We start from the raw sequence: 27,130 nt of genomic DNA on the forward strand, positions 1-27,130 counted from the left end.
ACCTAGTGGAGCTATCTCCACTAAAAGTTAGCTGGGCATGGTGGCACATGCCTGTAATCCCAGCTACTCAGGAGGCTGAGGCAGGAGAATCAGTTGAACCCAGGAGGTGCAGGTTTCGGTGAGCCAAGGTTGCACCACTGCACTCCAGCCTGGGCAACAAAGCGAGACTTCGTCTCAAAAAAAAAAAAAAGAAAAAAAGTTCTAGAACAGCACTTCCCAGGCAGATCTTCTAATTATGTTAACACCTCTGGGGGAAAAAAAAAATGGGTTCCCTAGCAAATAAGTTTGTACTTTTAAGTTTCACAATGCACATTTTGTCAAAAATGTTCTTGAATGAATTCATATTTTATTATCTCAACCATGTCTGCTTAGATTAGATAATAGTACTGCATGTGTGAGATGTTCCATTGAGTCAGTTCACTGTTAATGCATGCATATGTATGGATTTAAGGACCCTTGTGATAACCCAGAAGTGGGGACCCGTGACTGTAACGTAGACTACTTAGCATTTACAGGAATATGAGAAATGTCTGAAGTATATAAAATATTTTTCTCAGGTTTTGATAGTTCTAGTCATAGACTTCTATAACTAAAAGATGATATTCTTTCCCAAATTTGAATAAAGGAGTTATCTTTAAAATATTAGTTCTAGAATAGCAGTTCCCAAGTAGATATTCTAATTATGTTAAGACCTCTGGAAAAAATGACCTCTATGGTGAATAAGTTTATACTTTCCCTTTGAATTTCACAAAGTACATTAATGTAGTAGTGATTTTGAGAAGTCAGGAAGTTTGCCAAGTGATCCTACATCATCGACCGTGGGGACTTCCTCTCCCCCATCCTCCTCTTCAGATGGTATATAATAAAAGTACACAAGGACACTGTGGGAAATGCTGTACCAGACAGTTCACTATTCTTTCATTTAGACACAGTTTTCCTATTGCAAAAAAGTATTCATATGGATTATAATCAGCATGGAAAAGATAGGCTTGGTGTGTCAATGTACATACTCAAAATGCATATTTGGATTAACTGGATTCCTGCCATAAAAATATTATGTAGACATGTTTTCCTTAATATGTCTAGCTTGTTTCTCTGCATTCTAGTTTGTGTTCTATAATATTTATTATAGGTTAAGCATTACTCTGGAAGTAATATTTTTATATTTATTCAGTAGTTATTTTTGCAAACTAATAAAATAGTACAAAAGGTACAGTGTTGAAAGATCTTAATTTTTGAGTGAAACTTAATAAAAGTCATTTCCCCCCCCCGCCCTGAATCTTAGTGTAAAGGCAGCTGCAGTCAGCTGACAGCTTGTGGTTATGTTCTGATTTACTGGGGAAGGAGGAGGTTGTACTATTTTAAATGCATAATAGAGCATTCGTTTCGTCATCTGGAAGCAGAGATGGAAGAAGCTCAGGGGAAATGAGAGGCATCACTGTTGCTCTTGTGGAGGGAAGCTTTGTAGCATGTTATCAGATAGCAGTGCATATTGAAGAAAATATCTGTTAGGAATGCATGTCACCAGATGTATTTTGCTTTCAAGAATGGTAGACACATCAACCAAGAACCAGATAAAAGCCTGAGAAAATGATGTTCAGAAGAATACTGGAGTTATTCTTTATGCTTCACTGCCCTTTACCTCTCTTGGTACCTTCCAGAGAAACAAGTATAGATGTATTTTTAGCTTGCCGTTTCCAGCATCAATATGACAACATGATTTTGTCTTTATATCAGTAAGCAGCTTCTATGTTTTCCTATTTTCTGCTAGCTACAATTTACAAAGGATGTCACAGCACTGGTAAGAAATGCACAGTAGCCATTTCCTTGCTTTTTAAATCATGTTTTGTAGAGATTTGTAATAAGCCAATCTATTAAAACTGTTGAGTTTGCTTAGAGAAATCCCTCTATAGTGTGAATCTTACTAATTTGCAGAATGTGTTTGTGATAGATGGTTTTCCATCTTTTTAAATTTTCGTTTGGTTTTCTTTTTTATCCTTTGCATAACTGATGTTACAGCATAATATTTATCTGCATCAGTATTTTTAAGTATCTCACCATCCTCCTTTCCCTACTACTTTGCTGTTAACGTTTGTGGCTGCATTTGAGCTTTGCAAGCTGTCGAATGCAAAGACAGGATATGATGATAGTCTTGAGTTAAGCTTGTTTTGATTAGGGAAGATGTGTTCCCACACCTGTCTCAGATACCGCACATAGTCCCTGTGTTGCACTCATGAGCTCTGTTTTGTAAAGTCTCTGTAGTTAATTTCTGTTATTCTTAAGCCTTTCAAGAATTGCTGAATAATTTTACAAATAGTTGATAAAAAACAACGTGAGCTGCATGACTGCCTGTTAGTAATAGAGAAATGTCTCCTTAAATAAGTAAAAGAGACCAAATAAATTTGTACAGTACACTTTTTTATTAGCTTAAAATAAAAATATAAATTATATACAGAAAGATGAATTACCTTTTCATATTGTTGTGCCTTTAATGTATGTGCTTTCTTAAACTTGCATATTCTCTAACTTTAAATATTAAAACACTTAGCATGGCTGCTGAAGGGCTTAATTTGTCAAAAGGATTATTCTGAGGAACTCTGTAATGGCTAATTGACAAGATGCTTCAAATAAATTAGATTTAATTTATGATAGTAGTACTTAAAATGCATTAAAGATTTTTAATATTTTCAGCTTTTCTCTGGCAAAATATATGCATCTTCTTTTGCTGGGATTTATTTGGCAGCCATTTAACCTGTCGACTGCTGAAAAATCAGAAGGCTTGAATGGGGAGAATTTTAGAAGCAATATGGGTACCTGTAATTGGCTGGGTGGAAATTCGATGAATGTCACATGTTTTGAGCAAAGAGGTGATTGTAATTTGTATGTGTTGCAAATTCTACAATTTATTTGATTTCTGAGAGACTAGCAGTTTCTAGATTTGTAGAGTAACCTTATGTTGTGTTTGCATGCATGCTATAGTGAATGTCACTCAGGAACGAGGTCGGGCATAGTCAGATAAAATAGTGAACTGCAAAAATGGAAATTATTCTTTGTATGAATTTCCAGTGACACCGTTCTCTCATTTCTATACAGGCATATTCTCAAGATGCCTACCTGAAAGGCAACGAAGCTTATAGCGGCAATGCCCGCAATATACCTGAACCTCCACCAATCTGCTATCCCTGGCTGCCATCTGCCCCATCAGCCATGGCACAGCCAGTTGAAATATCTCCTCCTGACTCATCATTGAGCAAACAGCAAACCAGTACACCGGTACTGACACAACCTGGCAGGGCCTATAAAATGGAAATACAAGTGCCTCCATCACCAACAGATGTTGCAAAATCAAACACAGCAGTGTGTGTTTGCAATGAAAGTGTAAGGACTGTCATTGTGCCTTCTGAGAAGGTTGTAGACTTGTTATCCAATAGAAACAACCATACAGGTCCTTCACATAGAACTGAAGAAGTGAGGTATGGCGTGACTGAGCAGACCTCTTTAAAAACATTGTCAAGAACCACATCGCCACCATTATCAATTCCCACTGCTCATCTAATTCATCAGACTGCAGGCTCCAGATCATTGGAATCTTCTGGAATTTTACTTAAATCTGGAAATTACAGTGGACATTCTGATGGAATCTCAAGCAGCAGATCTCAAGCTGTGGAGTCTCCCTCTGTAGCTGTTAATCACTATTCACCAAATTCCCATCAGCACATAGACTGGAAAAACTATAAAACTTACAAAGAGTATATTGATAACAGACGATTGCACATAGGTTGTCGGACAATACAAGAAAGATTAGATAGTTTAAGAGCAGCATCTCAAAGCACGGCAGATTATAACCAGGTTGTCCCCAACCGCACTACTTTGCAGGGACGACGTCGAAGCACCTCTCATGATAGAGTGCCCCAGTCTGTCCAGATACGGCAACGCAGTGTGTCCCAAGAAAGACTGGAAGATTCTGTGCTAATGAAGTATTGTCCAAGAAGTGCATCTCAAGGAGCACTGACGTCTCCATCTGTTAGTTTTAGTAATCATAGAACTCGTTCATGGGATTATATTGAGGGACAAGATGAAACCTTAGAAAATGTCAATTCTGGAACTCCAATACCTGATTCAAATGGAGAGCGAAAACAGACTTACAAGTGGAGTGGGTTTACTGAACAGGATGATAGACGAGGTATTTATGAAAGACCTAGGCAGCAAGAAATTCACAAATCTTTTCGAGGTTCCAATTTTACTGTGGCTCCAAGTGTTGTTAATTCTGATAACAGGCATATGAGTGGTAGAGGAGTGGGATCTGTGTCGCAGTTTAAAAAAGTTCCACCAGATCTAAAAACACTACAGTCAAACAGAAATTTTCAGACTACTTGTGGAATGTCACTGCCTCGGGGTATTTCACAAGACAGGTCACCTCTTGTGAAAGTCCGAAGTAATTCTCAGAAAGCTCCTTCGACGCATGTCACAAAACCATCATTTAGCCAGAAATCATTTGTTTCTATCAAAGACCAAAGACCAGTAAATCACTTGCATCAGAACAGTCTGCTGAATCAGCAGACATGGGTAAGGACTGACAGCACCCCCGATCAGCAAGTGGAGACTGGGAAATCCCCCTCTTTATCCGGAGCCTCTGCGAAGCCTGCCCTTCAGTCAAGTGAAAACGCTGGTACTTCAGATTTAGAACTACCTTTCAGTCAAAGGAATCAAGATTTAAGTTTACAAGAGGCTGAAATTGAGCAATCAGATACTTTAGATAATAAAGAAGCTGTCATCCTAAGGGAAAAACCTCCATCTGGACGCCAGACACCGCAGCCTTTAAGGCATCAGTCTTACATCTTGGCAGTAAATGACCAGGAGACCGGGTCAGACACTACCTGCTGGCTGCCCAATGATGCACGTCGAGAGGTCCACATTAAAAGAATGGAGGAAAGAAAAGCCTCGAGTACCAGTCCACCTGGCGATTCCTTGGCTTCCATCCCATTTATAGGTGAGCTCATTTAGAGTCATTGGCTAATAAGTCAAATGTATAAGAAATCTTTCCAAAAAAGTATTATTTCTAGTTCAGTAGGCACAGAAATCTTCCACTGTGATTTTAAAATGTTTTTAGTGAATCTCATAAGCTGTGTTTCAACCAGAGCTTTTTACCCTCCTTAAAAGCTATTTCTTTTGGGAGGCTGAGGCAGGCGGATTACCTGAGGTCAGGAGTTCAAGACCAGCCTAACCCACATGGAGAAACCCTGTCTCTACTAAAAATGCAGAATTAGCTGGGCATGGTGGTGCATGCCTGTAATCCCAGCTACTCAGGAGGCTGAGGAAGGAGAATTGCTTGAATTTGGGAGGCAGAAGTTGTTGTGTCCGAGATTGTGCCATTGCACTCCAGCCTGGGCAACAAGAGTGAAACTCCATCTCAAAAAAAAAAAAAATTATTTCTAGTACCAATTTTTCTTAAAAAAAACAAAACAAAGCAAACACACACACACACACACACACACACACACACACACAGCCCTATGTACCTAGTACCCATTTCAGATTTTTATTTTGATGAAACAAAATCTTGAGATTAAGGAAATTGACAAAGCAAATTGTACCTAATTGTTGATTCATGCGAATCAAAAACCAAGTGGAACAGTTTTGATAATTAGTTATCAACCTTTCATTTAAACGGTGTCTTTTACTTTCTAAAGCATATTTCTTTGTAAATTTAATGTGTACCGAGAGAAAAGACCTCTTCGTTGTCAAGTTCATTTGCCATAGTATAAATCCTGGAATGGATTTGGAGAAGTTACTTAAATTATAAGCGTGTGCCACAGTCACTGGCACCTGCCCCGTTGAGTATTCTGTCTGCTCCCTCCCACCCCAGATCTGTTCTCCATACAGCAGCCAGTGTGATGTTTTAAAAATGTCAGTTAGATCACACCACTTCTCTGTGCAGAACCCTCTGTTTTTTTCCCATCTTACCCAAAATAGCCTGCAAAATTCTCCCATGGTCTGAAAGGCCCTCCAGGGCCTGCCTTATAGCTCGCTCTCTGATGGGGTCAGAGAGGTCCTACTTCGACATATCCTATGACGATCTTCCACGTGCACTCCATCTGTTTCCCCAGACTCCTTGCTGCCCTGGAACATGGCAGGCGTGCCTTGCTACAAGGGACACGTGCTGCTGGTTTCTAACTCCGGATTCCGTAGATAGTCACAAGCCTCTTTCTTCCTCATGACATTTGGGTCTCTGCTCAGAGATCTTATCCAAGCCGCCTTTGTGACTCACCTATCTAAAACAAGTATTCCACACACAGAAGGTGACATTCTCTTCCCCTTAAGCTTTTTTATTTATCTTCATATTACTGTTTCTACTTGACATTTTCTTTTTGTTGTTACATGTTTCTCAGTAGAACTAAAACTACTTGAGAGCAGAGATTTTAAATATTTAGTTCACTTTTGTGTCCCTAGTGTCTCGAACACTGCCTGGCTTAAAGAATGCACTCAGTAATAAGTATTTGTTGAGATAATGGCTGAAAGACAATTTTGAAATGCTGGTTAAATGTATAGCAAAATAACAAGATAGTTCTCATCATAATTACTATGCAGCCCTAAAACATCATCTGCTAACAGGTGATGACATGTCTTTAGTATTATCTTCATTTTATAAGTGAGAAATTTAAGGTATACAGAGGTTAAATAACTTCTCTAAAATCACACAGTTAGTGACAGAGACAGGGTTTCTATGTTTGCCTGATGCAGCTTCATCTTAGAATACAGCTTTGGAGGGCACCATTTATATGGAATGCCTGTGAAAGGGCGCCCCCTGGAGGCATGCGATGCAGGGGCTTTTTTATTTCGTTTTTTTTTTTGCCATCAACCAAGGCCCATACTTCTATTTCCCCTGGTGGCTCACAGGTTTATGAAAAGAGTTCTCCATTATTTTACAATATAATATGCTTCTCTCTGAGTATTCGTTGAGTTTTTCTTTTTTTAGGGAGACATTTTTAAAGCTACTGAGGACTAACATTTTTAAAGCTGTCAGTTTTTTTTTTTTTTGAAACGGAGGCGGCCAGGGCGGGAGTACAATGGTGTGATCTTGGCCCACCACAATCTCTGCCTCCTGGTTTCAAGCAATTCTCCTGTCTCAGCCTCCAAAATAGCTGGGATTACTGGCATGCGCCACCACGCCCGGAGAATTTTTTATTTTTAGTAAAGACGGGGTTTCTCCAAGTTGGTCAGGCTGGTCTTGAACTCCCGACCTCAGGTGATCTGTCTGCCTCGGCCTCCCACAGTGCTGGCATTACAAGCATGAGCCACTGTGCCTGGCCTAATCTTTGTAATTTGTAGTAGAAATGTGGTTTCACTATGTTGGCCAGGCTGGTCCCGAACTCCTGACCTTGTGATTTGCCCGCCTCAGCCTCCCAAAGTGCTGGGATTATAGTGCCAGCCACTGCACCTGGGCTAAAGCTATCAATTTTAAATCTATTGATAGCTTTAAAAATGTTTCTCAAGAAAAGAAAATACCTAATTGGGTAGGTGACACTAATATCTTTTTTTTTTTTTTAAAGTTCCACACAACTTATTATTATTATTTTTTTTAATAAATAGGATATATTCCAGCTGTCAACATTGTGGGAAATCTCAACCAAAGATTCATATCGATATTCATATTGATACCCCTAAGGCCAAGCTCAGCAAATAGTAGACTCCTGTTGTAGATGGAATCTTATACATAATCTAGAGAAGATGTTTTGTAGAAAGCAACTGATGATGACTGTTTATGAGGTTCCTCATTACTCAGCTCATCTTAGAAGGGACTTTTTTTTGCTCTGTCCCCTAACCTGTAGCAATGGACGTTGGGTGTTATGAGAAGAGATCCACATTTGTCAGGGTGCTAGAAGTGCTTGTCCTCCACATTTGTGTTCATCACAGTTCTCTTGGTTACAGGGATGGGACAGTTATTTCAAATTAGCTCATGCCATGAAGTAATGTTAGCTTACAGGGAAGAACTTCTGGGGTAGACCTGGTTCCATGCATGGCTGGATGCAAATACCCAAGTGATGACATCGAGTAAGGTTTTTTTGTGTTGTTTTTTGTTTTTCTTTTCAACATGGCATCTCACTGTGTAGCCCAGGCTGAAGTGCAGTGGCACAACCTCGGTTCAGTGCAACCTCCGTCCCCCAGGTTCAAGCAATTCTCCTGCCTCAGCCTCCGGAATAGCTGGGATTATAAGCATGCACCACCATGCCTGGCTAATTTTTGCATTTTTAGTAGAGACAGAGTTTCACTATGTTGGCCAGGCCAGTCTCAAACTCTTGATCTCAACTGATCCCCCCACCTTGGCCTCCCAAAGTGCTGGGATTACAGGCATGAGCCACTGTGCGTAGCCTGTGAGTCTTTGTTTTGCTTTCTTCATTCTCAGATACATGTTCTTCACGTGGTAGAAAAGGTGGAGAAACCTTTTACCAAAGTTGTTGGTAGCAATTCAACAGTTAACTGATTGCTACAGTTTTTGTTCTCCAAGGAAAAGAAGAGAAAGTCCATAGTTTTCTCACTGTCAACGTATTGAATCCTGGAGATACTATTAATACAAGAGGCCCTGACTGCATGCTTCTCACCTGTTGGCCAGTCTCTGTGGATTGAGAGGGATGGTTGGTTGGTCAGGCCTAGATAATGCCCGCCCACAGGAGGGTCAGCCACTCCAGTGAGTCCCATTGAACCTCTGGGATAGACAGGCATAGACACACTCTCTGTAGTTATGTTGCAGAACACGAAGAGGAACAAATAGGATGAGAACATCCTAAAGCGAAAATGCTTGTCAGTTTACGAGATGAAAAACAGTTATAAATCACTGTTTCATCTTACTTTTATTTGATCATTTCAGTAATAGGTTGTCAGAAGTTTTTTTTTTGACATTTTCGTTAGGCTTTTGTATTTCTTCCGTGAGTTGTCTTGTCATGTGTTTTGTTCTCTTTCCGCTGTGATTTTAGTGGTCCTTACTTACAAGAGCTCTTCATATATGAAGGCTTCCCTTCTTTCCTGCTCTGATATCTGAAAAGTAATTATGTAACAGTTATGTGTGAAGTTTTGCAATATAGCTGCTTAATTTTTGTACATGTCCATATTTTTCTTGATTTTGAAATCTTTAAGGTGTTTTTCTAAAATATTGATGAGCAATAAACATAGTGAAAGCTTCCTATTCAGATATGAATAATCAATAGAAACATAATTCGGAATATTCTCCATTTGGAAAAAATCCAGATTGAATAATTGAGTAGATATTATCTGCAAGGATTAGTTATTTACTTTTGGAAAACATTGTTTTCCAAAGCAAAATTTTTGGACATATAGGCCTGAATTTTTTTACAAAACAATAACCACATTGAATTTTGATGTGTAGCAACTTTGGTGTCCCTGATTCATTCTTTTTATTATAAAGAGCTATGGCACTATGGGTCTTTTAGTGAAAAATGTAAATTAGACCTTCTTTTTTTTTTTTTTGAGACAGAGTCTTGCTCTGTCGTCCAGGCTGGAGTGCAGTGGCACTATCTCGGCTCACTGCAACTCCGCCTCCTGGGTTCAAGTGATTCTCCTGCCTCATTAGTAGCTGGGACTATTGGTGCATGCCACCACGCCCAGCTAATTTTTGTATTTTTAGTAGAGACAGGGTTTCGCCATGTTGGCCAGGGTGGTCTTGAACTCCTGACCTTAGGTGATTTGCTGGTCTCGGTCTCCCAAAATGCTGAAATCACAGGTGTGAGCCACTGTGCCTGGCTAAGACCTTATTTCTAAAGTCAGTTCTTTGATTATGTAATTTTATTTAACATGAATGTTTATGCCACTTGATAATAACAAGTCTGTTGCCCCAATAGTTCATAAATATGTTTTGAATGCATTATTTAATGTCTTAATATTATATGCCTAGGATAAAGATGATTGGTTATTTTCATCTGATAGAATATATTTTATTCAAAAATTTAGAAGTCATTTGAAAGTGTGACAGCATGATGCTTTTGAATTTTGCATATTCAAAATTTTGAATTTTGAATATTGCATATGAGATAAAAAATTTTGGTTTTTCCTTTGGTCAGCTAACGTTTATTTTCTACATTGGAAAATAAGCTGGAATTATTGTTTTTACATAATCTGCACATTGGTAATAATTGAAGTGTATGTGAAAATTAGAGTTTTTGAATTTGAATTATTCCTAACAAAACACAGTAATTTTAAACCAGTAGAAAAGTTTTTGTTTTCAAAGGGAATAAAGAATTGGATTAGTATAGTCTCTAAATATGAGGTGATATAATTATATTTACTTTAAATGTATGTTTAGCTTTTCCTTTTCTCCCTTTAACATACCAGTAAAAGACATTTAGTATTGAGAATTCAAACAGTACTGAAATGAGTAAGCCCAATGTTAGTCTCTTCTTCCATGCCTTCTCTATTCAGCTGACTTTAGAACAGGTGAGTATCTATCCTTCCACCTGTTTTTACAGACATATCTGAAACTGATTATTTTAATCTAGTGTGTTTCAGAAATTTTCTCCAAAATACAGTAAGTCGGAAGAGATTGAATGAATACCACCAGGAAATCCAAGGATACAAAATTTGAAAATTGTATTTAATGCTTTGCGATAATGCTTAATCTTTGCACAATTTGGATTTCACTCTCTGGTATTTTACATATTAAAATGTTTTCAGTTACTTTTGCAAGGCATAAAATGATTCTCCTCAAAGATTTATACCATTATAATTAAAGATTTATTAGTATTGCATGAGCCAGATACTTTCTGAAGAATACAGTATTTTCCCGTTCACCTCAGTATTCATTGATCTGGAACAGAACTATGGATCAGCAGATTCTGTAAGATCAGCCTCCTTTATATCATGTATCATTTGAACAAACTTTGTTAAACATGTGCTAATTTAAATATCAACATCAGTTTTAAACATGAGTTTTAGTGGAAGTAAGTTTTTATCCTCATTGAATTTTTAAAACTTCAGTTATCTTGCTTTTGGAAAAAGAATTACTGCATTTTTACATGATAGTAAGCTGTCATATACTTCAAAATGTCTTCTCTTGCTAAAATGTAAAGAGAAAGTTGTAAGAACAGAAAATGAGCTCAAGATAGTTAGAATTTACTGCTTTTGGCCATAAAATGGAAATGTTATATTTTTGTAATATTATCAGTCCTCTTGATTAAAATCCTGATAACTGATATGGTACAGCATTCTTAGACAGTCAAAATTAAAATAGCCGGACCTTTTAAATCAAGGAATTAAAATCCTGGTTTGTCATTGTAGTATATTCTTTAATGGGTTTTATTCTGGGGGCATTTAATTTTAAGGATTATAGTTCTGGCATCCGATCGAATTACATTTCTTGGCCTCAAGTATTGGAATTTAAATCACTAATGTTTTTATAAGAGTAAGAATTTTGTACAAATAGCCCTAGAAACTTATTTTGGAAGCTATAGACTGGACTTTGTCTTTCTACAAAAAATGAGATACACTTGTGTGGGGGGGAAGGGGAGATACAGTTTTAGGAATTAATGGTTTGAAAACTGAGCCTTAACCAGTCACCTTGCTTAGTTTCCTGAAGTGATAATCTGTGATACATTTAAAATTTGAAAAGTAATTCTTTCAGGGTGGTATGTTATTGCTCTGGTTTGATAGGTTTAGGTTTGAAGTACCTATAAATGTTAGTACCTTGGCTATCAGTTAGTGAAGGCATTAATTGGTTGGTAAAGCAGCTTAATTTTTTATACCATACTCTCAGAATTATTTAGAATTACTAGAGTAATAACTGTAAATGGATTTTTAACAGTCTGAATAGGTCATTTAGTGATGCTTTGGTGGTGAAGTGTTAAAATTTTTATCAGACCCTCTTAATGATTATTGACTATGAGTTCTATTATTAATAACAATTAGGTCATTGAATATTCTGATTTTCTTTTTTTCTTACAGATGAACCAACTAGCCCTAGCATTGATCATGATATTGCACATATCCCTGCTTCTGCTGTTATATCAGCCTCTACCTCTCAAGTCCCCTCCATAGCAACAGTTCCTCCCAGCCTCACAACTTCAGCTCCCTTAATTCGCCGTCAACTCTCACATGACCACGGTATGTCTAAAGGGTGGTTTTGTAAACCGTATCTCATACTGTTTCCACTTAGAATAGTATGATAAACTGATCTTTCCACCATTGAAAGAATTTGGGAACCACTTGTACATGTCTAAATACTGGATTTTATTTAATTTCAGAGTCTGTTAGCCCGCCTAGCCTGGATGCTCAACCCACCTCAAAGACAGAAAGATCAAAATCATATGATGAGGGTCTGGATGATTACAGAGAAGATGCAAAATTGTAAGTCTTGGGTGTATTATTTTAAATACCTGTTGTGGGTGGGTGTTTAGCATGACCTTGACATTTAAGTACTGAATTTAATGTCTTATGTTTTCTAACTTTGACATTAGAAATGCAAATTAAAAAATAAAGTTGTTACATGGTAACGTTAAATTGAATTTTAAAAATCAGTAACATACAAACATGGTAGAAAAATATGTTAAATATTCTTACCTTAAGACCTGCAGCCATTCAGTACTAAGACATAAAATTACTGTTTTCTTTTGTGTAATTCTAGAGCTATTCTATACATAATTATGTATACACAACTTAAATATGCATATGTATGTATTCTAGTTATTTTACAAATGACACTGATCAGAGATCCTTAAATGTATATAATCCTGCCTCATGCTGTTTCATGATGTTTAAATTTTCCTTAAATTTTCCATTGAATGGCTTATTACCGTCATATCCTTAACCAATATTCTATATTAATAGACATTTATATTGATAGAATCTGATGCTATCACAAACAATACTTCATTGACTATGTTTATACCTAGTTCAGTTAGCACATGTGCGAATAAATATAAAACAGGCTTCCTACATCAAGGGGCATGTGTATTTTTATTTATTTTTAAAATTTATTATTTCTCGAGACAGAGTTTTGCTCTTGTTACCCAGGCCGGAGTGCAGTGGTGCGATCTTGGCTCACTGCAACCTCAGCCTCCCAAGTAGCTGGGATTACAGACATGCGCCACCAGGCCTGGATAATTTTGTATTTTTAGTATAGACAGGGTTTCACCGTGTTGGTCAGGCTGGTCTTGAACTTCTGACTCAGGTGATCTAGCGCCTCAGCCTCCCAAAGTGCTGGGATTATAGGCATGAGCCACCATGCCCAGCCATATTTTAAATTTTAATATCTATTACTGCTCTCCGTAAAAATTATACCAACTCACATTCCCACCAACAATACTATTATATATTTTTTTAAATATTATAATGGCATATTGCATTTTTAATTTGACACTTTCTTTTCAGTTGAACACCGTGTTGTATATTTAAGATCTATTTTCTGTGAACTGGTTTTTTATATTTTTCGGCCATTTCCTATGGATTCTTCTGAGTTCTGCATCCTTTTTATATAAAGGAAACTAACATTTTTCTGTGATGTATTGCAAGTCTTCCCTAATTCAGTATTTTTCATTTTTTTAAACCATGCAAAAATATTTAAATTTTTTCTGTGGCTATATTTAGGAAATATTTTTGTGGCCTTTGAATGTTGAGTCGTATCGAAAAATTCTGTCACTTCTCCACAATTATAACAAAATTAGAGAAGTAAACACATTTTATTTTTCATATACTTACAACTTTAACTGGAATTGATTTATTCTAATTAGTGAGCTAGAGAGACAACTTTATATTCTGATATCTCTTGTTGTCCCAAAAGCACCTGTGAATGTCATCCTTTGCCGCTGATACATCATCTTTATTATATACTAAGTCATACATATCTAATTTTATTTTGGGGCTCTATTCTGTTCAGTTGATTTATCTGTATATTAATGTACACCAGGTTCTATTGTGGTAGTTTTATATTGTCTTTCATTAATTTAGTTTTAATTGTTCATCATTAATTTAGTTTTCAGAATTCTTCTGGCTATTTTTATTTTGAACCTTAAAATCAGACTTTCTAGTTCTTAAATTCTTATGTACATTTTCATTGACACAATGATTAATTTATAAATTGACATCTTTATGATATTGAACTTTGTGTCAGAGAACGGTTTGTCTTTTTGGTTATCTTTGCATACAATATTCTAAGGGTTCCATTTGGTTTTTATTTATATTCCAATAAATTTAGTTCTTTCTGGAGCAGCTACTTGAGGGAGGTTTGTGTGAAGCTAGCAGGAATTTTCCTAAAGGTACAGGGTTGATTTGTGAGCTGTTTTGGCCTTTACTTCTTCCTCACTATATCAAAAACTGCCTATACCAACTACACACTGTTTCCTGCAAAGATGGCAGGAGTATGTTTCCTCATTCTCCTCTGATACTCCATGGTAATAAACGAGGCTCCTGTCACCAGCTTCAGCATGCTATTTTCCATTCTTCCAAACAAGGATGGTTGGTTTCAATCTCTGAGAAATTAGCGTACTGCACTTTTCACATCTGCAAGTAATGGTGTCCTCTTCTTTCTTCCAGTATCCATTGTTTACTTCACTGCCATTAGCCACCCTTCTTTGTATAGCATAGTTCAGAGTTATAGAGCCTTGCGATACGGTTCAAGATTGAGTTTGCATATCTGTTTGATTACATTGTTGTTGCGGAGGTGGTTTCTAAGAGAACAGTGACATCTTTAGTAATATCTTCTAAGTTTCTTAAATGAATTTTGAGTTTCAAAAAATGTATTGTCCCTTAATAAAAGTTAAATTATTTTTGACTAATTAACATGAACCTGTCTCTTGAAGCACTAAGCCTTTCTGTGGCAACAGTTGTCTTCCTTTTTGAAAGCAATCAGAATGCGGGTTGAGCACAAGAGTGAGGGGCTAGGACTGTCCCTGACTACGCCCTTCCTGCCACATTTCCAGTTCAGGGTATCCACCAGCAGGATGAGTGAAGATGATAGCGGGTGTCTCCCTGAAGCTGGCTGCTGATGGCAACTGCTTACTGATCATAATTAACATCATGGAAATCCTTAATATAGCATTGCAGCCATGGTTAACTAATAATATAAAACTCAGTGTAAGAAAATCCCACACTTAAAGCAGAAACAATTTTAATTACCAGATCAATTAAGAAAGCTTTAAATATTGAGTGGAAAGTTTAAGAATTTATATAATTAGCTTTTTCTTTCACTTCCATTGAATAGTGGACATTTAACATAGTAATGAAATGTCAGATTATTATGGAAAGATGAATGGTAATATTCAAATTATTCTTACATCTTTAAGATTTTTTTTTGCACTTATTGAAAATGTTTATTTTTTCCCCAACAGGTCCTTTAAACATGTATCTAGTCTGAAGGGAATCAAGGTTGGTATTAGAGCGTTTCTACTTACCTTAGTTTATCTCTTCATAGAGAAGTACTTTTATCCAGTAGACATTTCATAATTATAAACTTTTATTCTGTAAGTATTGAGTGCATTTGGAAAGTATTACATATAACATGTTCTAATTTCTAAACATATTATTCAAGTATGTAATACTCAATACACCTTGTGCTGATTTTTCTGACTTTAATCAGTTAAAGGCCAGAAATGTAACTGCCGACAGTCCTTCTTGTAGTCTGTTGTATGTTTTTCTATCCTGGAAATTATTTCGTGCCTTCCCCCCTACATCCCTTACCCCAGCCCACCCCTGTCCTCTCTCTTCTCCCCTTCCCTTCTACCTCATTGAAAACATAGAAACTATTAGATAGGAATTTCCTTATTTACTATCTCCAAAAATATCAGTTTCCTGCTTTTTCAACCTCCACCTTCCAGGTTCAAGCAATTCTCATGCCTCAGCTTCCCAAGTAGCTGGGTTTACAGGGACCCACCATGCCTGGCTAAGTTTTGTGTTTTTAGTAGAGATGAGGTTTTGCCATTTTGGCCAAGTTGGTCTTGAACTCCTGACCTCAGGTGATCCGCCTACCTCGGCCTCCCAAAGTGCTGGGATTAGAGGCGTGAGCCACCATGCCCAACCAGCCTCTTGCCTTTCTACCTACACTTTCCACCTTCCTTTGGATTCTCTTGCCTCTCACTTTCTCAGTGCACTTCTGCACAGTCACCATTTTTCCAGTGACTCGTCAGTGTTGTATGCAGCCATGTTCTATTTCCTACATTAAATAGAAACCTCCCTGGAATCCACATCCCCCTTTATTTACTACTCCTTTTCACAGCAGAACTCCTTGAAAAAACTACAGTTTCTGCTTTTCAGCCAACACACATCAGAACAGCACTGCCATTGAGGTTCTGAAACTAACGGTTAACTTTGGTTTTTTACTTACTCGAACCCTTGGTGATATTCAACACAATTTCTGGCTCCTTTCCTGAAACACTTTATTCTGCTGGCTTCCATCTTGCCACACTTTCCTGTTCTTCCTTCTGACTTGAAGACTGCTTCTCCATCCCCTTTGCAGGCTCTTCTGCTCTGCCTAGTATCTAAATGTTGGAAGGCCCAGAGCTTATTTTGACCCTTCTTTATCTACCCCATTTCCTCAGTGATCTTATGCAGAGGTCTCCCAAAGTTTACATGGCTATCCTTGACCTCCTTCCTGGACTATAGCTCATGTTAGCTGCTGCTATTATTTGGATGTTTAATCAGCAACTCAAGGTTTACGTGGCAGTTAGACCCCAGTTACCCCCAGACCTCATTATCACTTAGTTTTCCCCATCTCAGTAAGTTCACTTCCATTCACCTTCTTGATGAAGCCAAGTATCTCAGAACTAGCCTTGTTTCTTCTTTCTCACTCTCTCTCATATCAATTCCAGACTACCCTGAATCTTCCTGTCTTTACCTATGCTGCTTTAATCCAGCTGCCAGCATCTCTCACCTGGATTCCTGTAGTCGCAGCTCTTTTCATGCTTGTCCCTTTAGAATCCACTCTTGACAGAGTACCGAGAGTGAGCTTTGAACTGGGGTACCAGTTTCTCCCCCGATTCATCACTTAATGCTTCTTTCATGCTTCCTGTCATGGCCTAAAAGACCCTTAATGGTCTAGAATTAGCTGTTTGTTGCTCACATTAATCAGTGAACAGTGAAAGTGATAATGATATACAGTCATTAACTAAACATTCTCCTGAACTTCTCTTCTCCCTGACCTTTCATGGCTGGCTCGTTTTTCCTCCAGATTTCAACAAAATATTTCTTCAGAGAAGCCGTGCCACGGCATCACCAGTTTATAGCTGCTTCTCAGCCATTCGTTATTGCATCTTGCCGTTTTCATTCTTCAGATGACAAAATCACCAACCATTTTCTCATTTTTCACTACAATGTAAACTCATGAGAACAGGAAAATTACACCATTTGTTATTTCTAATGGTTTAAAAAATTCATTCAGATTAAAAAAATGATAGTCTGAAACTTCACATTTTTTAAATGAGACAAAATTTTTAAAAATATATAGTTATGATTTTTCAAAAATAGTCCTTTACTTGAAACATTAGTTTTCCACCAAGCAGTTTCAATGTGTAAATATTTATAAAGGAAAATGCTGATATTGTATTGTTTCTTGGTCTTTTTTGTAGATCCCAGACAGCCAAAAGTCATCAGAAGACTCTGGGTCCAGAAAAGATTCTTCCTCAGAGGTCTTCAGTGATGCTGCCAAGGAAGGGTGGCTCCATTTCCGACCCCTTGTCACCGATAAGGGCAAGGTAGGGTGTTTTCTAAGCCACCCTGAATGTCAGAAATGCAGGCCCTGACAAACCATGAAGCCTATATATATATATATAAAATGGCACCATATCCACATTAAAGAGTAAAAAAATCATTTATATTTTTCTACATAAAAAAGTATTCCTTGAAAAAATTTTAATTATTGCTTTAATACTTTTAGTCCTGTGTATCAGCTACATGTAGAATATATTGTCTTATGTTCTGGCAATTTAAAAAAGAAAAGTATTTAAGAAGGAACTCTGCTTTTCTTATTTATTAGCCATGGGCTATCCCAGAGTAGTCCTTCAGGAAGTGGCAATTGAGTTTCAAATTTTTATGTCTCTCTTCAGTTTTTTATTTTAAATTGCCTATATAACTTTGTTTCGTTTTTAAAATATTGAGTTAAATACAAAAATAATATATGCATCAAGTAGATTTCAATAGAAAAAAACCTTGCCATAAAAATGTTCTATAATATTTGAAAAGCTAGCATGTAAGAACATTTTAATGCTGTCAAAAGAGTTTAAAATTTTTAAGAAAACTCACTTTGGATGTGGATATTTTTGCTTAACCATAAAAAGTTGATGAACTCTGTTAATTTGTGATTTATACAGTTGTTTGAGAACTTCTGCAGTGTCAGTCATTTGTGTGCTCTCAGACTTAAGTCTTTCACTCAAAAGGTCTTTTGGACTGATTTTAAATTTTCTGTTCCCTTACTGTTTTAATATATTTTGGTACATTTATTTTCTTTGCTTTGTTTATTTTGCCTTCCAAACTAAAGTTGGAATTTTACTGTCCTTGACTTCAATATGAATACATTGCCTAACTGTTTACACTCCACAATTTTTATCCTTCCTCTCCTCACAAATATGTAGTCATGTAAATCAGCCACCTGCTACCCTAGGTATATGTGAGTGCAGAGGAAGGGTGTTCCTTAATGTGCTTGCCCTGTCACAAAGATTTAGGCAAATATTGACTATTCATGAACTGTTGCATGTTTTCTAGCGAGTTGGTGGAAGTATTCGGCCATGGAAGCAGATGTACGTTGTCCTTCGGGGTCATTCACTGTACTTGTATAAAGATAAAAGAGAGCAGACAACTCCATCTGAGGAAGAGCAGCCCATCAGTGTTAATGCTTGCTTGATAGACATCTCTTACAGTGAGACGAAGAGGAAAAATGTGTTTCGACTCACCACATCCGACTGTGAATGCCTGTTTCAGGCTGAAGACCGAGATGATATGTTATCTTGGATCAAGACGATCCAGGAGAGCAGCAACCTAAACGAAGAGGTGGGTGTTCAAAGTAATGCTGGAGAAATCTGACCCTTTCACAGCACTTTCTTAAATAGAGTGAAGGAATGTGATACATCATTTTTATAAAAAATTAGTATATGCGATTTTCATTTATAACAGTTCATGAAAAGGAAAACTTAAACGTACCTATTTTATATTGTTTTCTCATATTGGAAAATTACCATCACTGAGTTAGAAAAATAGGTTATTCATGTGTTCTGCATACCTTCTCAGAAGCAATGAACTACACCCAGGATACCTACGTTCCTAGTCCTGGTCATTTGTGACCAAGTTATTCCAGATCCATTTCTGTTTTTCAAAGACAGGATTGTCGTAGGGCTTAAGTTATAGTAAAAATGCTTATCAGTATAAATAACTATATAAATGCAAAGTGATACTGGTGATTTTTGTTAATGGAATTATACAGTCAAGAATATGATATAGCCTACTGTCATACAATAATTAGTTTCTAAGAAAACTTGCATTTTCAAAAATCATGTTATAAATCAGCTTTGCTTTTTTATGCAGAACAGTGTTTAGGGATTTGAGAGTTTCCCACTTATGATCAGATATTTTTACAGTAGGAATTTCCATAGTAAAGATACTTTTTAAAGTATATATAACTATAAACTGTATCAAGCAAATCTAGCAATGATTAAGTCAGCATTTGCTCGAGTATTTTCTTATTATTAACAGTTTGTTTTTCTTCACTGTGTTCTCACTTTTCATGTACATTATTATAACCAAAAAAGGGGCACAAAGTTCTCTTATAGTACCCTGGAATGCCTACATTAAATGTAAACTTACGTAAATTATGTTCTAATTTGGTCATTTCCATTATATCCAATTCAAAGTATTAAAATGTACACCATAGGAAAAGTGTGCTTTTTTCCCCTGGCAGTTTACAGTCTGCCTTATTTGTGGTTAACACCAGATCTTTATCAGTGCAACCTATGTTGTACAACTACCCTTTATAAAGAGAGCATCAGACCTGAATTTTTGCAAAATAAACAGGGAGAATAGGAACTTAGATGTAGATTACAGCTTAAATAATAGTTCAGAGGAGATCAGTGTAACAGGCATCTACTATGTGTCAGGCATTCTGTCCGGCAGTAGACTGTCACTGTTAAAACTCCTTCACATGACTTGTTCTGTGACACATACACGGCAGTCTTTAGGATTGAATGAGATAATGCATATGAAGAATGCCTGCCAGGTAATAAACATTCACTTAATGTGGGCTATTATCACCATCTAATCTTAAGACACAGGTACACAGTATTTTTCCCAGTTTTATAGATGAGAAAACAATAATTCACTGAGCATATAAGCATATGGCAGATACTATTTTAAACATTTCACATGCATTAATCTCAGCAACCATATAAATGTGTCCTGTTATCACCACCACCATTCTACAAACAAGGAAACTGTGGCAAGGAGAGACTAGGTAATTTCCCTAAGGTCGCATAGTGACTTTAGTGTCACATTTAAATCCAGACAATCTTATTCTAGATCTTAATTGTACAGTCTCTCAACTGGTAAGTTATTAGTCTATTTAACTTCAAGATCTATTTAAATTCAAGATTGCTTTACTTCTGTATTTAAAGAGAGTATTCTTTGTAAACTATTATCATTCACTATAATCAAAATGAGGCAAGTTAAAAAAATTGAGAACCCAAGTCAGTATCAGTGTATAATTGGAATGAATAGAAAAAAGGCATCACGTTATGGTTAACTCTGGGTTTACCATATAGCATTTTATACAAGCTAACTCGCAGAGGTTAAAAAAAAAACAAGCAAATTTTTGAGCTTTTCTTTTCTGATAATCTGCCACTTGTGATACTAGCTGATACTTGGTTTCACTGTCTTTACAAAGTAGTCACTAACAAATTCTGGCAATCTCTTTCCAGCTTTTATCCTCCTATATTATTTTTTTAAAAAATCAATTACATGTACATTTTAAAAATGCTGATCATTGTTTCTATTATTAGAGAAAAACTGGCTGCTTCCTAGTCATTGATTTTAAATGAACAGATCAATTCAAAAAGTATAGAACACTTGTTACTTGCTGGTACTATCCTAGGTATTGCATGGATACGGAAAAGAAACAAAACCTTTGGCAATGTTGGGAGGCACTTGGAACATTTGTCACATGGTGAGGTTGAACAGCAGCTTTGAAACAGCTCCACTGAGAACAGATGATAGTGATGTTTGTGTTAAATAAGCAAAGCAGTACAATAGAAAGCCTCAAAATGTAGGGATCACTTATTTATGTTTAGAATTGATTTTCTAATTTTACTTTATGTATTCTATAGGACACTGGAGTCACTAACAGGGATCTAATTAGTCGAAGAATAAAAGAATATAACAGTCTGATGAGGTGAGAATCCCACCTTACCTACAGTTTATTTGGATATTAAATCAGTATAGTCATCCCCCCTTATTTGCAAGGATACATTCCAAGACCCCCAGTAAATGCTTGAAAGCGTAGTACCAAATGCTATATACACTTACATTTTTTTCCCTTATAATGATGGGCGAATAGTGTATCCAGTGTGGATACTCTGGACGAAAGCATGATTCTCATTCTGGGCGGGACTGCATGAAATTCAAAGATTTTGAATAGTTTATTCCAAGAATTTTCCAGTTAATATTTTCAGACCATGGTTGACCACGGGTAGCTGAAACCGCAGATAGAGGGGAATTACTGTAATTGTTAAGAAATGTCATTTCCTTCAACAGCAAAGCAGAACAGTTGCCAAAAACACCTCGCCAGAGTCTCAGCATCAGGCAAACTTTGCTTGGTGCAAAATCGGAGCCAAAGACTCAGAGCCCACACTCTCCGAAGGAAGAGTCAGAAAGGAAACTTCTTAGCAAAGGTATTGATGTTAGCTTTCTAACAAATAGGATGATTAAAAATTGACATAGTAGAGGTACATTTAAGTTTTCTGTATCATTTCTACTCACCCAGGCCCCTTGTTAACTAGCTCAACGGTTATGGTAGGCGTGGTCTGGGCTCACTGGGCCTTTCCCTTTGTGAGGCCCAAGATACCAGTTTCATTGTAAAGAGAAAATGAAAGAAAATACAAACAGTACTTAAATCAGAGACATTACAAATTTAAATGACTTGGAGGATTCAGGTCCTGTCATTTTGAAATAATTTTTCCGTTTGTTGAAGTCTCACTATAAAGATGACACACTGATTTTTATTTTTATTTTTGCTGTTTTAAAGAAAATTGTAGCACACATTATAAAAGAATGAAGAAGTTAGGATATATTATTTATATTACAGGACTTGGAATTATCTAAACATTGATAGAGTGTTTTTAAAGTCCTGATTTAAACATTTGTTTTCATTTCATATGTTTTATCTTGAATGCCAATCGGAAGATGATACCAGTCCCCCAAAAGACAAAGGTACATGGAGAAAAGGCATTCCAAGTATCATGAGAAAGACATTTGAGAAAAAGCCAACTGCTACAGGAACGTTCGGTGTCCGACTAGATGACTGCCCACCAGCTCATACGAATCGGGTAGGAGACACCAACCCACCGGATTTCCTAAAGTCATTACTTTGGTTGTGATTACAGTGGAATCTGAGTATAGTCTTTCAGACAACAGAGACTGTCAATCTATTTTTTTCCTCTTTATAACAGACCTTAGTTTCTCTAAGTGTTTCTGGCCTGTAAGTGTGTGTTGCAATCTCATCTGTAATACTTTTTTTCTAATGTATTGACTCTGAAATTGAATAATTATTCAGCCATTAGGAATGTGTCTGAAATGATCGGTAAGAATTCATCTTCAAATTGTGTTCCTGCTTTTAGCATCTTAGAACAAGGACCTGATTAAGAAAGTATAATAAATGTAAATGTGTCTGCATATATTTAAAACATCCGTGCTAGGATTCATATTATGAATTGATTGATGTTACTCCTTCCTCCTCTTTTCTTGACTGTGTCTTTATTCAGCTGAACGGTTTCCACATTCTCCTTACCTGGTCTTACTTCTTCTTAGAGTGTTCTCTCTCTGGGGGTCCTCCTCTTTCTATCTCAGTCTATTCATTCTCTTCCTACTGTCTCAGATATCTCTTACAGGTTTTATCTATTACCAGATCTGCAATGTCTGTATTCTGTATATTGCATAACAGCAATTTATGTGTTTCCTTTTGGATGAAAGGAGCATTTTAGCTGTGATATACAACTACTAAACATTTGTGCTGCATTAAATAAAATGTTTATTTCTTGTTTTGCAGTATATTCCACTAATAGTTGACATATGTTGCAAATTAGTTGAAGAAAGAGGTCTTGAATATACAGGTATTTATAGAGTTCCTGGAAATAATGCAGCCATATCAAGTATGCAAGAAGAACTCAACAAGGGAATGGCTGATATTGATATACAAGATGATGTAAGTTTGCTTATTTTTATTTGAATAACAGATTTTTTTCCCTTTGGTGGTACTGACTACAAAAATACTGTATTTCTATTTTGTACACCTAGAAATGGCGAGATTTGAATGTGATAAGCAGTTTACTAAAATCCTTCTTCAGAAAACTCCCTGAGCCTCTCTTCACAAATGGTGAGTTAAATCCCGTGAAAGATACCAGATGAAATGATTCAACTTACAATTATTAGAAAATCTTAGAATATTAAATTGAACCAGGAAAAAATGTCGTGGTCAAAGGAAACAGGAGGTTTTGTTTAGTTCTCCCTCATATATTAAAAACATAAAAGTTGTTTGGGTTCAGTGAAATATGTATTACCTTGTTCAGACATGTTTGCAGCCAAATTAATATTATTGTTTCCAGTCAAAAGTCTTCCACATAAGAGACAATAAGTAGAAAAATGTTTTTTCAGTCAAGCCAAATATTTAAATGCCATGTAAGATGCTTTACCAGATATTGTTGGAGGGTTAGGGAGGAATGGACAGGCTGTGTAAATATAGGATGGTTCCGGCAGGGAACTTCCATTTTAGAGATTTACATCTCAAAGACTATTTAGAAATTTTTCCCATGTTGTGGTTTAAAATTGAGCCTTAAAGGGAAACAATTCACCTAAGCAATTTAAGATAAATTTGTTATATCATTCTTGTTGTCAGATAAATATGCTGATTTTATTGAAGCCAATCGTAAAGAAGATCCTCTAGATCGTCTGAAAACATTAAAAAGACTAGTAGGTATTATTTTATATTTTGGGGGTACAACTAAAATTCAGCCTCTAAATCCATCGTGAAAATAATATGTTTCAGATTCACGATTTGCCCGAACATCATTACGAAACACTTAAGTTCCTTTCAGCTCATCTGAAGACAGTGGCAGAAAATTCAGAAAAAAATAAGGTATGTAAAACACATATTGAAAAAATGTACTTTTAGTGGCTTTAGTTTACAAGATTTACTTCATGCTAGATAACAAAAGGTTTATAATTGAGCATCAAACTGGGTAAGTCCTTCTTAAGATTGCTCTTAAAAGCAAAAGATCCCCAAATTTTAAAACATTTCTTTTATGGTTATCCAGTAAGAAAAATGAAAAAGACAGAAATTTTACTTCTGATTTTTTAGCTTACCTTAGTATTTTGAAGAGGTAACATGCATATGCTACAACAGTCAAAAGGGAAAATAAGTCATTTTCTTCCCTTTTAACACCACATTATCTTTATCATACAGAATAAAAATATATTCTTTATATTGTCTAATATTCAGTTCACATTCAGTTTTTCTATTAGAGACAGGAAATTGGCCAGACTGATCTCAAACTTCTGGGCTCAAGCAATCCACCTGCCTCCCACAGTCCTGGGATTATAGGCATGAGCTACCGCACCTGCCCCATTCAGTTTTTCTGGATTGTAAAAGTGTCTCTATAGGGTTATTTGCTTAAGTCAGTATCCACACAAGGTCTACACATGGTATTTGGTTGATAGGTTATAGTCTTAGTTTTTTGATGATTGTTGCCTAAATCTTTTACGTCATCAGGGATTGTAAAATGATGACTTTCTAACTCAAGACCATTACTGCCTAAAGTACTGAAACAGTCATTTTAATTTCTAGAGAAGAAAATTGGAACACCACAAGCTCAGGAATACCGCTGACATTCTTTTCTGAGTGATTTTTCCTTAAAGTAGAGAAAGATTCATTCAGATCAGTTTAGTGGCTGTGCACGTTCTGGAAGACAGTTGTTCACAGTTTTAGTAAGGGTGGATTATGAGAACAGTGTCAACCTCTGTTACCTGCAAATCAGGAAGTTTATAGCAAGGTTACAGAACTTCCTTTAGATGCTCAATATTCTTCCTAGTGATAGGGGTACAAAATAGTTAGAAAAAAAAAAAAAAAAAGAGAAAAGAAATGATAGCCTAGACTGTTTCCAGAAGTTCATACAGTAGGAGCCAGAGTTCAGTATAATTTTAGCTAACAGTCTCTAATTTCAGTTTTAGTCTCTAATTTCAGTTTTTCCTAAAGTCTATTACATCAGTCGTTCCTCAGTTATGATGAATGTTAGTAAGAGTTACTGAGAAAAGAGTGTTTGATAGTCTAGTTCGTTTTTAAGTATTTTATGGAACATCTTTCAATAAAAATAGAATTTAAATAATTTATGAATAAACTGTAGACTATTTACCAGTTTTATATAGGAACCAGCTACAACTGTATACTCACATAACATACGTACATATAAATATTAATGCATGTTATCATTAGTCTAAAAACATATTCATAGACAAGAATGTAGTAGAAATTTTACATAAGGCCTTTGAGATGGTAGACTTATGTTTTCTGAGCCACCAACACCAGCAGAGATTTAAGAGTAAGATGAGTACATATTCTAGAGGGAGACCAGAACATTTCTGTGTGCCCAGTTTTAAGTATACCTTTGCCACACATCGTTTCTTTTTACCAAGCCAACTTCTAGAAAATTCTGACTTCAACACAATTTCTCCTTATTCCTCTGCAGTGGCGTCATTATGTATGTGCTATGCCAGTTAACACGTAGGTGTGCAGCAATTGCTTCCTCTTTTTATCCAGTTTGGCTTTTTGAGTTCGGTGATGTATTTTTACCCCCTGGTATGTTACTAGGGTTGATTACAGTTATTTAAAGTTATTTTAATATCTTAATAGGGTTGATTACAGTTATTTAAAGACACTATAAGATTTAATGAAGGAAAACAAAAGATCCATCCCTTTGATAATTTTATAAAGGAACACAGAATATGGAAATTAATGTATAAACAGAAGTATACAATAGTGAGACATTCAGATCAAAGCAAACCTAACCAAACAGTTTCACAAGATTGGTTTTAAGTAAAAATTGGTCAAAAATAATACTTCCAAACATTGGGTTTTGACACATTAGTGATTTTGATGTACTAGAGGGAAAATCTGGAACCTTTGATGTATCTTGAAGCACTTCTTTTACTTTTTATTTCTCAAGGGAAGACAGTTTCTCTCTCTCTTTTTTTTTAAGACAGGGTTTCACTCTGTCACCCAGGCTGCACTCTCAACCTGTTGGATTCAAGGAATCCTCCCACCTCAGCCTCCTGAGTAGCTGGGACTGTATGCATACCCCATCATGCCTGGCCAACTTTTTAAATTTTCAGTAGACTGAGGTCTCACTATGTTGGCCAGGCTGGTCTTGAACTCCTAGGCTCAATTTACCTGACTCATCCCCCCGACGTGCTGGGATTACAGGTGTGCCTGTAATCTTTTGCAAGTTTTTTTCCTTTGACTTTAACATTTTTATCAGTTATTCTAGCTTTGGTAATACTTGTTTTGAACCAAATCAGTTGTTTTCAGTCAAAGACTCCTTGGGAAAAAATGAATGCTAATTTTGCATCGCATATTATTATTAATGCAAGAAAAAAAAGTTTTGTACACATTTGCTTTGAAAATTTTACTAGGCCACCCACTTATGGTGGCTCACACTTGGGATCCCAGCACTTTGGGAAGCTGAGGCTGGAGAACTGCTTGAGGCCAGGATTTCAAGACCAGCCTTGGCAACATAGTAAGATCCCGTCTTTACAAAAACATTTTTAAAAACTTAGCCAGGCATGATGGTGCACACCTGTAGTCCCAGCTACTCAGGAGGCTGAGGCAAGAGGATTGCTTGAGCCCAAGAGGTCGAGAGTGCGTAAGCTGCGATTGTGCCACTGCACTCCA

At 36.5% G+C, this 27,130-nt stretch overlaps 1 protein-coding gene across 12 annotated transcripts in view; it reads left to right on the plus strand.

Moving 5' to 3' along the window:
• Positions 1-27,130, plus strand: part of ARHGAP21 (Rho GTPase activating protein 21) — a 127,174-nt gene that overhangs the window by 91,731 nt on the left and 8,313 nt on the right. For 8 of the 12 annotated variants that reach the window (XM_032243863.1, XM_032243864.1, XM_032243866.1 and 5 more), the window contains 14 exons: positions 1,772-1,801; positions 3,094-4,990; positions 11,950-12,108; positions 12,249-12,351; positions 15,330-15,366; positions 17,562-17,687; positions 18,694-18,978; positions 21,300-21,364; positions 21,727-21,863; positions 22,375-22,517; positions 23,237-23,392; positions 23,485-23,563; positions 24,083-24,156; positions 24,233-24,322. In XM_032243863.1, coding sequence (XP_032099754.1) covers positions 1,772-1,801; positions 3,094-4,990; positions 11,950-12,108; positions 12,249-12,351; positions 15,330-15,366; positions 17,562-17,687; positions 18,694-18,978; positions 21,300-21,364; positions 21,727-21,863; positions 22,375-22,517; positions 23,237-23,392; positions 23,485-23,563; positions 24,083-24,156; positions 24,233-24,322 — 3,381 coding nt within the window. The remainder of the gene's footprint in view (positions 1-1,771; positions 1,802-3,093; positions 4,991-11,949; positions 12,109-12,248; positions 12,352-15,329; positions 15,367-17,561; positions 17,688-18,693; positions 18,979-21,299; positions 21,365-21,726; positions 21,864-22,374; positions 22,518-23,236; positions 23,393-23,484; positions 23,564-24,082; positions 24,157-24,232; positions 24,323-27,130) is intronic. The other 4 variants (XM_032243868.1, XM_032243869.1, XM_032243870.1 and 1 more) reach the window with 1 other exon arrangement.

The sequence above is a fragment of the Sapajus apella genome, unplaced genomic scaffold (assembly GCF_009761245.1).
Source record: "Sapajus apella isolate SASKATOON/1434 unplaced genomic scaffold, GSC_monkey_1.0 scaffold53, whole genome shotgun sequence".
NCBI classification, from domain to species: Eukaryota; Metazoa; Chordata; class Mammalia; order Primates; family Cebidae; genus Sapajus; species Sapajus apella.